The sequence below is a fragment of the Nipponia nippon genome, unplaced genomic scaffold (assembly GCF_047370975.1).
Source record: "Nipponia nippon isolate SJK-2023a ecotype South Korea unplaced genomic scaffold, ASM4737097v1 scaffold_4, whole genome shotgun sequence".
Classification (NCBI taxonomy): Eukaryota; Metazoa; Chordata; class Aves; order Pelecaniformes; family Threskiornithidae; genus Nipponia; species Nipponia nippon.
The window spans coordinates 123,060,965-123,076,251 of record NW_028262358.1 but is presented as its reverse complement, the minus strand read 5'-3'; the positions used below and the strand labels follow the sequence as shown (position 1 = coordinate 123,076,251).

The following is a 15,287-nucleotide window of genomic DNA, read 5'->3' as shown; positions in this document are numbered from 1 at the left end:
GCCCTCGCCTTCCCGCCCGCTCCGCCGGCGCCTCGCGTGTGGCGATGGGCGCCGCTGCCCAGTCAGCGCCCGCCGCCGGCCGTCACACCAGCCCCGCCGCCTTCCTATTGGTTGGCGTTCCCCTGGTGCGAGCCTGCTTCGACCAATAGGCGCCTCACCGGGCCCACCGAGCGATGGGACGAGGGAGCTGATTGGCGGAGGGGCGGGGCAAAGGCGGCCCCGCCCCACTCCGGTTAAGCGCCGGGCGGGGGGGGAGGCAGCGGCGGGAGCGGCGGCGGCGGCGGGGGGAGATGAGCGCGGCCCCCATGGAGCTGCTGAGGAAATGGCTGGGCCACCCCGAGGACATCTACAACCTGCTGCGGTTCAAGATGGGCGGCTACCGGGCCGTCATGCCGAGGATCGACCCGGTGAGCGGGGCGGGCTGGGATGACAGGAGGATGCGCTTCGCTATCTCCGTCGGTCGGTCGGGAGGCGGGGGGAGGGGGGGGGGGGGGCTGTCATCTCCCTGCGCGGCTGCCGGCTCGGTGCTTCCCGGGCGTTGCACCGGCCGCGGCCTCTCATTGATGGCCCCGGCTCGGTGAGCACCGCCCCGGCTCCTGGCTTTCCGTGCCTCGCTCGGGGCCGGTACCCTGCGCCCGCTGCAGCGGCTCCGAGCCAGGCACGGTCCCGCTGCTTTGCGCTGGCTTCGGGGTCTTCCACGCCTTGCAGAGGACCGGGGCTTTACACCGGCTCCGACCCTTCCCTGCCTTGCGCCGGTTACGGCCCCGGTGCGCGGACGGGGCGGGCGCCGAGCGGGTTAAGGGGGCGGGCGGGCCGGGAGGGCGGAGCGGGCCGCAGCCCCCCCCCCCCCGCCGCCGCCGCCGCCGCCCCCATGGCGGCCAGCACCAAAGCCGTGTCCCTCTTCAAGCGGACTCTGGCCCTCTCCCCTCCGCGGGGTCCCCCCCGGGCGCTGGGGCGGCTGCGGGGCGGCGGGCGGAGGGTGCAGCAGGGCGGCACCGCCGCGCCCCCCCCGGCCCCGCCGCCGGCCGCCCCCCGCCTCCAGCCGCCCCCCTGCACCCCGCTTTGCCCGCAGGATTCGCTGGGACGAGGCCTCCGCACCTGCTACCGCTACCTCAACCAGACCAGCCGCAGCTTCGCCGCCGTCATCCAGGCCCTGGACGGAGAGCTGCGGTGAGCAGGGGGGCGGCTGGGGTCCCTGGGAGGGGTGGTGGGTGCGGTGCCCCCCCCCCCCCCCCCCCCAACACCGGGGCTCCCCGGGAGGTGGTGGGTGCAATGCCCCCCTGATGCCGGGGCTCCCCAGAAGGTGGTGGGTGCAATGGCCCCCTGATGCCAGGGCTCCCCAGGAGGTGGTGGGTGCAATGGCTGCCCAACACCAGAGCTCCCCCAGAGGTGGTGGGCACAACACCCCCCTCCCCCGATGCTGGGGCTTCTCAGGGGGTGGTGGGTGCAATGTCCCCCGGACACCAGGGCTCCCCAGGAGCTGGTCCATGCAATGCCCCCGTATGCCATGTTTCTTTAGCCGAGCTGCTGGCAAATGCTCCCTCTTCCACCCCTGTGCAGCAGGTCGCCAGGGTACTGGGATGAACTGGCAGGGAGACCCTCAGTGCAGCCCCACCTCTGGGGTCGTGGGGTTTTTCACGTCCGAGCTGGCTGGCTGTAATGCATCCCCCCCTCCCCAGCTTCGTTCCTCAGCCGAGCAGGCCTGGGTACGTACGGGCACTACGGCTTCTTGGCCAGCGGACAGTTAAACGCGGCGCCTGGCCATGTGCTGTTTGTGACACCCTGGGAATGTGTCCTGGCAGTGCTGGTGCTGGCGCTGGCCTTCGGGCTGGCTGGAGGGACGTGGCCCTGCCTGCAGGAGGAGGTGAGCAAAAATCCGGGGCTGACCGAGGGTCTGGACCCTGCCTAGAAGGTGTTTTTGGAAGCAGCTGCCTCAAAAACTTCACAATCATCAGAGGGGGCTTATTGCACGCTCATTTTTTGCTGTACAAATTTTGCTGACCCATGCAGGAAAGCTTCAGAGGGTAATAGTAACAGGGGATGCAAAGCTCAGCTGGCCTGGGGCCTCGTGTGTATATATATATATATATATATATATATATATATATATATATATATATGCTCTGTATAATTCCTTATATTCATACGGTAATTACTGATTTCAGTACGTAGATCTCTCTCTAGTTAATCCCAAGCTGGGTTAATCATCGAAATTAGGGCTTTCCTTTAAGTTGCACTAGACACGTCTAACGCTGCGGTTGTAGGCGTCAGCCTGAACACTGGGTTATCTGTTGGGTTTCTGAGCCCTGGTTTGGCATTTTGGACAGTGCCCTGTAGTTGTCGTCCAGCATTTATGAAATGGTCGTCCGCAGCCTGTTTTACAGGAAACGCAAAGAAATTCAGCAGCTTGGCCAGGGTAGCGTGGAAAGTTATGAGTTGGGCCAAGAATTAAATTTTTTTTCCCGTGCTTGGTGTATTAGCTTATGTAGAAATTAAGAAGAAAAAGGCCAATCAATAAACCACCTGGAAACCTGTTAGCATTGTCAGTATGCAGTGTGCTTGCCTTGATCTTCCTGCAGTTATCTTGTCCGTCTTTTCTGTTCTCTAATCCTTGCATTGCAGCTTGCCTGGATCAGGAAGGCTCCCTCCCCTCAGGGCATAGGAAACTTCTAAGCATCCTAAAAATGCTGTTGCCGGATCTTTGCAGCCTACACCGGGCAGGGATTGCTGCTGAATTACAGCTGGCTCTGTAGTGGATCAGAAGAAACTCATTTTCAAAGCACAGTAGCTCCGCTGAAGAGTTTAGGGACAAAAGAGGGAAACGCAAAATAGGCAGAATATAGGAATAGGCAAAGCAGCAAGCTTACCGAAGGAATTAATTTTGCTGGATCCTGTCAAAGAAGTGCTTTCATTGATGTTGTAATGGGGATTAAACTCGACCCCTGTGGTTACAGACTGCTTAATATTTGCTTCTGTGCTTGCTGGTTGGAGAAGCTTAGTGTTGTAGGATTCAAGTGTTAACCACGTTATGCTGCAAAACACGGTGGTGCCCAGGGTCTGCTCCTGAGCGCGGAGCCCTGTGCCGCAGCCCGGTCCCCTCCCCTGCCGCGACTTTGTTTGCAACTTCTTTGGAGTGAAATCTCCTTGTTTGAAAGCTGGGGAAGTGTGAAGCTCTTGCTCCCTGGTTCGCATCCCTGCTCCTGGGAGAGTTTCCATGCGTCCCCCAAGGACTGCTGGAAAATAGAGAGCTTCTGGATGAGTCCTTGGAGTGATGTTCCCCAGGCTGAGGCACAGGGAGTTGAGCTAAAATGTTTGCTTTCTTCCTGCTTATTTTTTTTGGCCCCATAAACCATGTGTTTTGCTGGCCAGGGCCCTGTCCAGCCCGTTGCTCCATGGTTAAGGCGTTTTCTTGGGAGATGGGAGGCTCAAAACTGCAGTTTCATTGGCAGCTGAGCCAACATCGTAACTCGTGGTAGTGGAGAGGAGTTATGAGCCAACATCATAGCTCCTCTCCTGGTCATGGAGAGGAGGACAGGGATGCTCCTGCCTTCCCCTGCTGCCAGCCCTGTGGTCCTGCTTGTCCCCGGGACCCTTCAGGATCAATTCCTGCAGGTTCAGCTGCTTTGTGGAGAGGACCAGCCTTGTGCCGTGGTGGCAGGGAGAAAGGAGACCTTCTCGCCTGGGAAGGGGGGAGCTACGCCTAGGACAGGGCTGGAGCTTAAGCCCTGAGATGAAAAAGGGCTTGCTATTTGGAATTGGGCTCTTCCAGTTGTGCGAAAGGGAGGTAATGCCAGAGTCTCCTCTTCCCAGCACTGTTGTGCATGTCTGCTGGTGAGGACCATGCCGCCTGGTTGGCTTTGCTTGGCTTCTGTTATCCCCAGGGATCCCAGGCTGGAGCCCAGCTGGGACCACGGTGCCTGGGAACCCTGCAGAGAAACAGGGAGCTGCAGACAGACCACGCTCACTGCGTAGTTGTTTTTATGATCTTATATTTGATTTGCCCAAATCACCATGGAGCTAACTTCAGTATGTGATGGAAGCTGGGGATGCAGTTATAGTTTGGATGCAGAAGAGGCGTTAAATAAGTGTTTTAACCATGCTGAGCTCTGGAGTTGTTGCTAGCTCTTCCCTTGGCACGGTGTAGATATGAGAGGTGCTTTGGGGATGGCATTTCAGCTTCTGCTCTGCCTTTCTTGGTTGCTGCCGGTGGAAGTTGCGGCTGAAAGGGGTCGGAGTCCTGGGCACTTGCATCCTGTCGGATGAACGCTTGCAGCCCAGTTGGAAAAAACTCAGTCACGCGAAGGAACGGGAGGGCACGAGGCAGCTGCTTGTGAGCTCTCAGATGCATGGCTTGACAGAGGTATTAAATACCCTTCAATTAAGAAAAAAATGCTAAATTTAACAGTATTGGCTCTATGAGCCAGTCAGTCTTCCCTCACTGCTTAATCACCACTTGCACGTTGTCATCCCAGGAGAGCAATGCTTTCACCTCGTAATTAGCGCTTAAGCAGTCCAAGCTGGTTTCCATTTGTCAAGAAATCAGTAAACGCATCGTCTCCTTGAAGTATCACTGTGCTCATTTAGAGCTAGGGGATTATTTTATATAAATCCTGGAGTTGGAGCCGGTATTTCTTGCCATCAGGACTATTTTTTGCTTTAGCTGCAGACATGTGGAGCCTGGGTGGGGAAGGTGGGGGTGGTGGGACTGGGAGGGGAAGCGGCTTTCCAGCAGCTTTCTGCCGGGGTGCTTGGACATGTGGGCTGGCTCCAGCATCTTGTGCATGGAGATTTAAAAATACAGAGTGTTTTGACTCTATCTGCCAGTCCTGACGTTCCAGTTGTGCAGTAAGGGACCCCCTTGTTCCCCGCCCCAAACAGGATAAAAAGGTGCTGGGTGCAGAGAAGGGGAAGTGGTAGGAAAAGTACAGCTGCTTTTTTTCCCCTTCCTTATTTTGCATTTGCTTTTTCCAATAATCTGACCGTGGGCTCTGTCCTCTGGGTCCTAGCGAGCGCTGGCCGAGAGCCTTCGATCTTGCTTGCAGGGTTGGATCTTGCTTGCAGAGTTGGATCTGGCAGGGAGACCTTACAGGCCCATCGCTTCCCCAACATGCATCTTAGAAAGCCAAAAGCCATGACATAGTTCTCTGCACGAAGGGAAAAACCTGTGTTTCCTAACCCACGTCAGGCGTGCCGCAGCTTTCACAGAGGCACCTCTTGCTCAGAGTGGTGGTTCAAGATGTGGAGGGGCGTGAAGATGAGGAGGGTTCTGGAGCACCTCGCCTGCGAGGACAGGCTGAGAGAGCTGGGGTTGTTCAGCCTGGAGAAGAGAAGGCTCCGGGCAGACCTTATAGCAGCCTTCTAGTACTTAAAGGGGGCCTACAGGAAAGATGGGGAGGGACTCTTTATTAGGGAGTGTAGCGACAACATGAGGGGTAATGGTTTTAAACCGGAAGAGGGTAGATTTAGATTAGATACAAGGGAGAAATTCTTTACTGTGAGGGTGGTGAGGCACTGGAGCAGGTTACCCAGAGAAGTTGTGGATGCCCCATCCCTGGAAGTGTTGAAGGCCAGGTTGGATGGGGCTTTGAGCAGCCTGGTTTAGTGGAAGGTGTCCCTGCCCATGGCAGGGGGGTTGGAACCAGATGAGCTTTAAGGTCCCTGTATTGGGTCTGGCTGAGATGGAGTTGATTTTCCCCATAGCAGCCCTCGTAGTGCTGTGCTTTGTATTGGTAGCTAGAAAGGTGTTGATAACACACCTGAGTTTTGGCTACCGCTGAGCAGTGCTCACACAGCATTAAGGCTGTCTCTCCAACATTCCCCCCCTCACCGGTAGGCTGTGGGTGGGCAAGATCTTGGGAGAGGACATAGCCAGGACAGCTGACCCAAACTGACCAAAGGGATATTCCATACCATATGACGTCTGCTCAGCAATAAAATCTAAGAGAAAGGAGAAGGAGGAGGAGGGGCATTCATTATTACGGTGTTTGCCAAGCAGGGGAGTGACAGAGCAGCTTGGTGGGCACCTGGCATCCAGCCATGGTCAACCCATCACAGTCCCTTCCAACCCAAACCATTCGGTGATGATCAAGGTAGGTGGGAAGTGCTGCTGGTGGTGCTTTCCATCCCTAACCTGCTCCTGGGATTTGGGATTTGAGCAGCACATTTCTAATGTTTGTTTGTTGGGGTTTTTTTGTTTGTTTTTTTTTTTGTTTTTTTTTTTACATTCCTGCATGGCAGGGGACAGCCTCTGTCCCCAAATGAGGGCTGGAGAAGCTGACACCCAGGATTTGATGGAGGAGGGAATGGACATGGGTATCCCTTGACCAAAGCTGGCTTCCAAACTGTAGGAGACACTGCCAAACAACAGTGGGGGCCAGGAAGGTTTTCACATCACTGCTTTCCGTTCTGCTCAGTGGCTGAAGTACCATATCACTTGAAATGTGAAAGCGAATTGTGCTGGAAGTGCTTGTATCTTCCAAGGCATCAATGACGTGGTGGTGCTGGTGTGTGTTGTGTTGAGCTGGAACACTGCCGAAGGCTGTGTGGTTAATCTAACTGTTTGTCCTGCCTATTAGGTCATCCTAAGTAAAGGACGATTGGCTTTTTTTTCTCCCCCCCCTAGACATGCCGTCTGTATATTCTACCTAGTTCTTCGTGCCCTGGATACTGTAGAGGATGACATGACCATCAGCTTAGATGTAAAGGTCCCAATGCTGCACGAATTTCACTCCTATCTCTATCAACCAGAGTGGAAATACATGGAGAGCAAGGAGAAGGACCGGCAGGTGCTCGAGGACTTCCCAACGGTAAGATGTCCACCTCCTTGCTTCAGCTCCTTTGTGTCACCTTTGTGTGCACAGTTGCCTCGCCATGTTACACCTGAGCTTGTTCAGTCCCTGGTGAGCCTGTAGCTCTTCGGAAGAGCTGCATCATGTGCACGTGGGCAGAGCTGGAGTGAGAAACCCAAATGTTGTGCAGTTCTCTGTGTGAGCCAGAGATAACCTGGCTGTAGAGAAGTGCCAGCTCTATAAAATGGCTTTTTGCCTCCCGCATTGGGAGAGTAAATGACTGTTGTGTTGTGGAGAGCAGTTTGGATTTGTTGACCAACGCTGTGCGTTGGTTGAGTGTCCCATGGCCCCTAACAGATAGGGAGAAGAAGAAAGCTTGTCTGGCATCTGGCTTGTGGATGGACCAGTGTTTGCAGCAGTCCTACAGGATCTACTCTAGAGCTACAGGAGTCTGTCTGCAGATCTTTGACATGTATATAAGATAAAAAGCATCCTCACAGTTAATAACAATATTTCCCAAAGTCTTAACTGCTCTAAGGATCCTTCTAAAAGGAAGCCCCAGAGAGTCTGCATCTCCACTAGCAAGCTAAACAGTATTGGAGCCTGTTTTCTGACCTGGAGGCCAGTTGGAAAAGTCTGTCCATGTCCAAGCTGTTAAACTCAGCATCCAGAACAGCATGGTTGCATCCCAGACTGTCTGTAGGAAGTGTTTCCTGGCCCACACTACTTCCCAGGCTCTGCCTGGGGATTGCTTGGGGTCAGGAGCACATTGGAGGCCACGCTAATGGGGTAGCTGTGCAGGTGATTGAGTCCACGCTCGATATTTAAGTTACTGGTGCAGATGTAGCTGTAGGGCCTTGACTCTGTGCTGTAGGCACTCAGGATGGCAGGCAGCAGAGCTGAAACCATGATGCTTGTCCTGGGCTCCTGCCAAGTTTTAGCCCCAGCAGAAGCAATGGGATGATGGAGCTTTGCCGCGCTGAGATGCAGCATCTCCCAGCGCTGAAGGGGAGGCCATCTGGCCGGTCGTCCTAGAGGGGATCCATCAAGCTGACAGCAGGAGATGCTGTGGCTGGAAGGCGAGGCTGAGCTCCGCTAAGTGGGGATACAGACGTCTGGTTTTGGTGAGGGCACAAGGACCGGCCCTTGGTGGATGCTGCAGTTTTGCTGTTGCTCCCATTGATCAAGAATAGCTGGGTTTGTTATTAGGGTTTCTTTAAGCTCTGTTTAAGAAAAAGTATAATAGTTATAATGAGAAGCATTTCATTTCCTGAGGAAGTTCTGTTTTGTTCAGCTTTTTACCATTTTAAATTTATTCTGCCCTTATCAGACTTTCCCTAGCAGTGGGAATGGGATAATTGTGTGGAAAACTGAGGGGTATTGTAAATTTTGATGCTAAGCCTTGGGATAACAGTGGCTGTGCCCTATCTGGGAGGGGTGTGCACTATAGGACATGGCTGCGTCAGGGGATTCTTGATGTATTGCAATAGAGATGTGGTAGGTATGCCAATGGCTTGGTGCTTTAGAAAAGCTTTTGAGAAGGTGTTTACGGTACTTTGTTGTTCTCTCTCGGTGTGTACGTGTTATGCACTTGGGCAAGCCGAGTTCGTATTCAGGTATGATTTTAATAATATTTGGTAGAGGTGTACCCACAGGTCGTGCTTCTCTGTGTGGTGAATTGAAGCCGTTGAGACAGAAGCAGAGTCGATACGCTTATTTTAGACAGACGCAGCCATGGATAGAGTCAGGAGGAGAGCCTGGATCTGCGGTGGTGTCTGAGCTGTAATTGTTCAGACCGCTGTCCTTATCGGACACACACCCTAGGCTGGCTGTAAGTTACCCACTGATGGAGAATAAAGCTCAGCACAACAAAACATGATGCTCCACAGTTTGGGAAGGGGAGGATGCATTTTTTAAATTTTTTTCAGTGTGAGAGCAATTGAGTCAGTGAATCATGTTATTAGACATGCAGAAGAAGGATTTCACGCTTTCTCTGTTGAATAATGCCTTTCCAGTTGTGCAAAATGTGCCCTGCGGAGAGGGCTCAGGAGAACAGAGCACCAGAAACCTCCCCTGTCTTTTCCCGCGGTTGGCGTGATGGAGTGCTCTCACAAATTACAAAAAAACAACTCTGTGCACCAAGTGTAGCTAGTTTTGTCCTGCAACTCCCAGATGATACCAGTCCAAGGCCACAGAGCCTTCCCAAAGATATTGCTGTCTGATCTACCGCCAGAGGCCATACCGTTTAGACTGAGAACAGACTGAGCCTGGGCTTTAAGGGCCTTGAAACAACTCTGGTCGTGGGAGTTGTCCTAGATCTCCAGCCAGGGCGGGATAAGAGCCTGGTAAACAGTCTTTTTCTGATTTCTTAAAAAATGTTGAGCTCTGCTATTTTTTCCTGACGCTGTCTTTTTTTTTTTCCCCTCATGGTGGATTGTGCTGCAGATCTCCATGGAGTTCAGGAACCTGTCAAAGGTCTACCAGGACGTGATTTCAGACATCTGCCACAAGATGGGCGTCGGGATGGCGGAGTTCTTGGAGAAGAAGGTGGACTCTCAGCATGAGTGGGATAAGGTAAGTCAGCCCGGACAGAGCAGTGGACTGAACGTGAGTAGAGTCCACCTTGTCTCTGTGGAAAGAGGAGACAGAGCATCCCTGTGGAAAGAGGGTTCAGCTGGATGAGGGAGGCTGTGTGGGCTTGGGAAGGCTTTGAGAGACTGCTGATCCTGTGGGTAACAGGAGGATGGCGTGGATTGTTGGTGTTGCCCACCAGCACGTTTTGGGTGACCCATCACATCAGCTGTTTCCCTGTGGGTGGTTCTTTCGGCTGCTGGAGGCAGAGCGGCACCTTGGTGGGACATCCTTGGTGAGGTGTTTGCTGGGCATGGGAAAGCTGAGACATCCCAGGGAGAGCCGTGAGAATGTGCAGAAAATGTACAGTCAGTTACTTCTGAGCATCATTTTTGTAAAACTCATTGCGGCAAATAGGCAGCTCTTTATAACTGCTCCTTTTATCTTGTTTTTTCTGCCCCTTCCCCTGTCGGTGCCTTGCAGTATTGTCACTATGTTGCTGGGCTGGTGGGGATCGGCCTTTCCCGTCTCTTCTCTGCATCAGAGCTAGAAGATCCTATTGTTGGGCAAGACACGGAGCTGGCGAACTCCATGGGCCTCTTCCTGCAGAAAACCAACATCATCCGTGATTATTTGGAGGACCAGCTGGAGGGAAGGGAGTTCTGGCCCAGAGAGGTGAGGGAAAACACCACCCTGGGGCAAGCCTTTCTGCTGTGCCTCATTGGGAAGCGCACTAAGACTGAAGGTGTTGTTGCTGCTCTGATACAGTGAGTTGCATCCTTTCGTTAGAAGGGTTCCTGCTGGAATTTCCTTCGAAATCCACAATGTCAGGGTTTTTCCCACTGTTTTTTGGTGTCCCTTGACAGTCTTTCAAACTTCTGTCCAAGACCTGTAATGGATGGAGCCAACCAGCTGTGCTTCCCAGGACACCTGTCTCAGGAATATTACAGGATGCATAGCAGAAGGTGCACAGCTAAAATTGTAGTGTCTCTCATGTCCCTTTAAATCGAAGTTAACAGGAGAGCCTTGACGGTCTGCTTTAATTGTTTGAAGACCCTACAGTAAAGTTCTGCTGCATGCGATCGTTACTGTTGTACATCTCCTTGGTAATAACAGTTCTTCTAGTGATAGCTCGGTTCCGCATCTATCTACAGCTCTCTGGGGACGAGGTGATGTCTCCCCACACTGCCGAGAAAGAACTTGTTGGGCAGCTTTTTCCCCCCTCTCTGTTACACTGGTTCTAGGAATGAGGGAGGATAAAACTGGGTGAGATCTTGAGGGGTTACTTAGTCTATTCCCAAAGGCAGGATCAGCTCTGCCTGTGTCTGACAGATGCTTGCCCACTGTTCTTGAAGCCTTCCAAGAATTTTTCTCTCCCTCTCCATGTGGCTGACCTGTTTCATAGAACATTTCTTGATGTCAGCCTGGCGTGTTAGGCGTCTTTTCCTTGCCTTGCCTACAGAAGATGTGGAGATGAGTTGCATCCTTCTTCTCTACAGTCCGTTTGTATATATGAAGGCCACTGTCATGTCTCTGGAGCCTGCCCTTCCTTCTTTTCTTTAGCCTAGCAAGCCCCAAACCTTCAAGGCTTTTGTGGGTCTCTGGTGGTTCTTGTTGCTCTCCCAGACCTCAGACTGTTATCGATGTCTCTTACGGCATGAATGTACCCTCCAACTTGTGAATCCTTATCTTGGTGTTTAGGTTTGGAGCAGATACGCAAAGAAGCTCTCGGATCTTGCCAAACCAGAGAACATCGATATGGCTGTCCAGTGTCTGAATGAGCTCATCACCAACGCCCTCCACCATGTCCCTGATGTCCTCACATACTTATCCCGCCTGAAAAACCAAAGTGTCTTCAACTTCTGCGCTATTCCCCAGGTGAGTTATGTTTTCAAGTGGTTCTTCATCGTCTGCAGCCCAGCTGATGAGAAGTTGGGTGAAGGAGGAGGTTATGTATTGTGTCAATATTAGCCTGTTTTATTCTCCATCTCTTCTGTCTCTTCCTTCTTTCATGATACCTACTGTTTCTGCTGTTGGTGAGATTGTGGCTCCACTCCAGAGTGTTTTGCCATCGATTTCACTAGAGCCAAGGTTACTCCCTTGGCAAGCTCCTCGCAATGCAGTAAGGGCTCCTGGTGTTTCTCCTTAGGTGATGGCTATTGCCACGTTGGCTGCCTGCTATAACAACAAGCAGGTATTCAGGGGTGTTGTGAAGATCCGGAAGGGACAAGCCGTCACTCTAATGATGGATGCCACAAACATACAAGCTGTCAAAGCCATCATGTACCAGTATGTGGAAGAGGTAGGTTGAGCAGCTTGCTTTGAGTAATTTCTAGCTGGTCCCATCCTCGTTCCCGGTGTGGAATTGGGAAGACATGAATCTGTTAATCCTTTCCTTATGTCTCATAGTCAGTTCGGTGGTGCCAGGGCATGGGTGACCCTGACACGGTTTTGGCTTGGACCAACCCGGGTGCTTGATGTGTTCCCTTGAACGTAGCCTTGGTCTGTGCCTCTGTTGAGAGGTAGAGACTGAAGTCCTGCCGTCCTTCTGGTGGAGAACCAGAGGAGTCAGCTGTCATGGTGCAGGGCTTCACCTGGGCTGAGCAGGCACAGGGAACCTTTCCCACAACACACTTCTGAACAGGTTGCATCATCTCCCCATGGGCTGCTCCAGCAAGCAGTCTTCTTTTCTCTGCATCTGTAGTTGCAGCTGCCAGCATGATGTGGTGGTTGTTTCTTTGTGCTCTGTGGCCAACAGTTAATAAAGGCAGCTCTTCACAGGTGGTTAAAGCAGTGGGACTCCTGACTTCAGGGTACTGGGGAGGCTAAAAGTTCATGTGGAGGAACAACTGGTGGATGGTTTCATGGGAAAAAAAAAAAAAACTAACCCCAAAAACCAAATCCAGTGAGGGCTGTTAAATAAAAAGACATTACTTCTGCACCAGGGAGACCAGGTTATTAGAGCTTCCTTTGTGGGCTGGCCAGTGCCATGGCAAGGGACAGTCACACCTCAGCCCAGAAGAGGCTCTCTGCTTGTGCACGCCTCCCTAAGACTCATGCAGACAAATCTCTCAAAGGCCATGGGTTTTGAAGACCATGAAGAGAAAACCCAAAAGACCATGGGGCTATCTGATGGAGGTGCCCATTTCCTGGCAGTCAGACCGGCTGCTGGTCACACTGGGGTGTCCTCGTTGGTTTGAGGTGGGCCGCAGCACAGCAAGGACTGCAGGGCAAGAACCGCTGGTGCCAGCAACACCACTTGTGGTTGAGGGATTGTCTGAGTCTGTGTGGTCCATCTCCCGTCATGGGGTGCCCTCAAGAGGCTGCTTGGCTTAGTGCACTTCTCAAGGGAAATGGCCCTGGCATCCAGGCATCCCTTGCAGCTGGTCCTTGCTCCATGGCAGTCCACCACTGAGGTTGCTCTTGATACGGTGGCCCTTAAGGCATCCTCTTCCACCCGGTGGCCCCATTTGTCTCCTCAACGTTGGGTGGGACTCGTAACTCCTGCTTCCTCTCTCCCCAGATCTACCAGAAGATCCCAAGCACAGACCCATCATCCAACAAGACGCAGCAGGTCATCTCCTCCATCCGCGCCATGAGCTTGCCTGGCGGCTCCATGGCATCACGCCACCACTACTCCCCCATCTACCTGTCGTGCGCGATGCTCCTGGCCGCCCTGAGCTGGCAGTACCTGAGCACCATCTCCAAGGCCACTGAGGAGTACGTCCAGGCGGGCGAGAACTGATGGGCAGCAGGCGGGCGGGGGGAGAGATGGTCGACGGATGGGCAGAGGAGGCAGGAGGCTCCTTGTCCCCTGCCGGTGGGGACGGCCAGGCAGCGGGGTGCCACAGGGCCTGGGACGGTGACGAGGACGGGACGCCAGTGAGCTGCAGCCCCGGGGCGATGGTGCGGCGTTGCCGGACTCCGCTCCTCACCGCCCTTGCCATCTGCTTGGATGGTTACAAACGCTAATCGGAGTCTTACTGTTTGGGGTTGAATATTTTTTTTTCCCTTCTTTCCTGTTAGACAGTTTACCTGAATTTTTTTTTTTTTTTTTTGGTTAGGATGGTTTTAAATAGAAACTCCAGTTGCCTCTTTTCTCACTTGAGATTTGAGACACCTTTTCAGCTCAGAGCTGGCCAAAGCCTTCTGGGTTTTACTTCCCTTTCTTAGGCAGCCTCTTCCCCATCGCTTCTGGTGCCTGCTCCACACTGGAAGGACGCTGCTTCAGCCGGGAGAGGAATACGCTTCCTTATCCAGGGAAAAAGCTCCGGCCACCTTCTGGCCCTCAGCCCAGGCTGGTTGACATCCTGCAGCCTGGAAGCAGGCAGAGGCAATCTTCACATTTCTCTTGTTGTGCTGGAGGAGGCTACTAGGCTTGAAACAAGCCCTTTTAATGTTAAATACATAGGAGGTGGGAATGCTCTGTCCACTTTAATGCGTCCCCAGCTGAAAGTCACCTATTGCAGCTCCCTGCCCTGTAGCAGATGGCACCCTGCACTTGAAAAGCTTCATGTTTTAGCAGCTGGGGAGGTGGTGAAATGGAGGAGATGGGAGCTGCTTGCACGGCCCTGAGCTAATAACCTCACGCCTGACTGCACTGCGGGCTCTGAACCCCTTCTGCAGCCCAAGGGGATGGGGTGGCCATGGCAGAGCAGCACCGCCACAGCAGCTCCAGGTGCCCCTGCAAGGCAGGGGAGTGAGGGTTGGCACCGTGCTGTCCCTCGTGGGATGCTTTTTGGGGGGCCCTGGTGCATTGGCCACCCTGAAAGGCAGCAGTGCTCCCTGCCATGGGCTGGGGAGGCTTGAGCCACCGAGGGGGGGACCAGGGCAGGTTTCCCTGGCCCACTTGGCTCCAGCTTGGGATGATGCCTTGGGTTAAACTGACGTGAAAACTGGAAGAGGCTTCCACTGCTGTTTTGAAACACATGGGGCTGGACTTACTTCAAGAGGAAACAATGCTTTAAAGGCAAGCCCTGTTTTCCTGGGGTGGGTTTTTGTTTTCAGAGTCCCTACCCACCCCCTCCAAATGCTGCTTTACCTTTGTGAAGGGAAGGACAGCCCCTGTCCTGCTACAGGCCAGAGCTGTCTACCACATGTGGTTCAGTGGCCTTTGCAAGGCCAAGTCCCTGCGGCCAGACTGTTACTCAGAAGGAGGACCCTGACTCCACAAGTACTGATGTAGATAGTTTTAAGCTGTTGTTCAAAAGAAACTTGCGGTAGCTCTCTTTGTGCAGCTTCCTGTCTTGTTGAAATTAAAGTTTTCTCTGGGGGGGGAAAAAAAGTGGTGTTTTTTTTTTTTTTAGCTGTCATTTCTTTTACACCGGTAATTCCCCACCATGTCACAAGTTCTAAACCCTCAGCTCAGATAAATGCAGATGGTTCCTTGCTGCCACTCAGGGCATCACTGTAAAGCCTTGTGTGCCAGACCCGAAGGAAGAACTTTAACCAGGGGGAGAGACAGCTAAAGGTCAGTAAATTAACTTTTCATGGACCTTGCAGTGCAGGCAGCAGGCGTGGTGGCACAGCCTTGGGCTGCAGGCGTGCTCACCTGTGCCTTGGTGCATCCGTGCTCCCCTGCACCCTCCGTGCAGACGTGCTGGGGGCAGCCCTGGCTGCACTCTGGTCCATGTTAGAATCATAGAATCACTAAGGTTGGAAAGGACCTCTGAGATCAAAGTCCAACCATTAACCTAACGGCCTGGTCTACCTCTAAACCATGTCCCTAAGCACCACATCCACACATTTTTTGAATACTTGCAGGGACTGTGATCGCACCGCTTTCCTGGGCAGTCTGTTCCAGGGCCTGTCCTCTCTCTCCATGAAGAAATTTTTCCTAATACCCAACCTAACCCTGCCCTGGCGCAGCTTGAGGCCGTTCCCTCTCGTCCCATCGCTTGTTCCTGGGCAGAAGAGACCGACCCCCCC

At 53.2% G+C, this 15,287-nt stretch overlaps 1 protein-coding gene across 1 annotated transcript; it reads left to right on the top strand.

The window, feature by feature from the left end:
• The first annotated feature begins 249 nt into the window (after positions 1-249).
• Positions 250-14,643, top strand: FDFT1 (farnesyl-diphosphate farnesyltransferase 1). The gene is made up of 8 exons (XM_087775318.1): positions 250-407; positions 1,073-1,170; positions 6,623-6,806; positions 9,234-9,362; positions 9,843-10,034; positions 11,061-11,237; positions 11,509-11,661; positions 12,883-14,643. Exons 1-8 carry the CDS (start codon positions 291-293, stop codon positions 13,102-13,104), a joined length of 1,272 nt encoding a protein of 423 aa, XP_087631444.1. The 5' UTR covers positions 250-290; the 3' UTR covers positions 13,105-14,643.
• Positions 14,644-15,287: the final 644 nt, after the last annotated feature.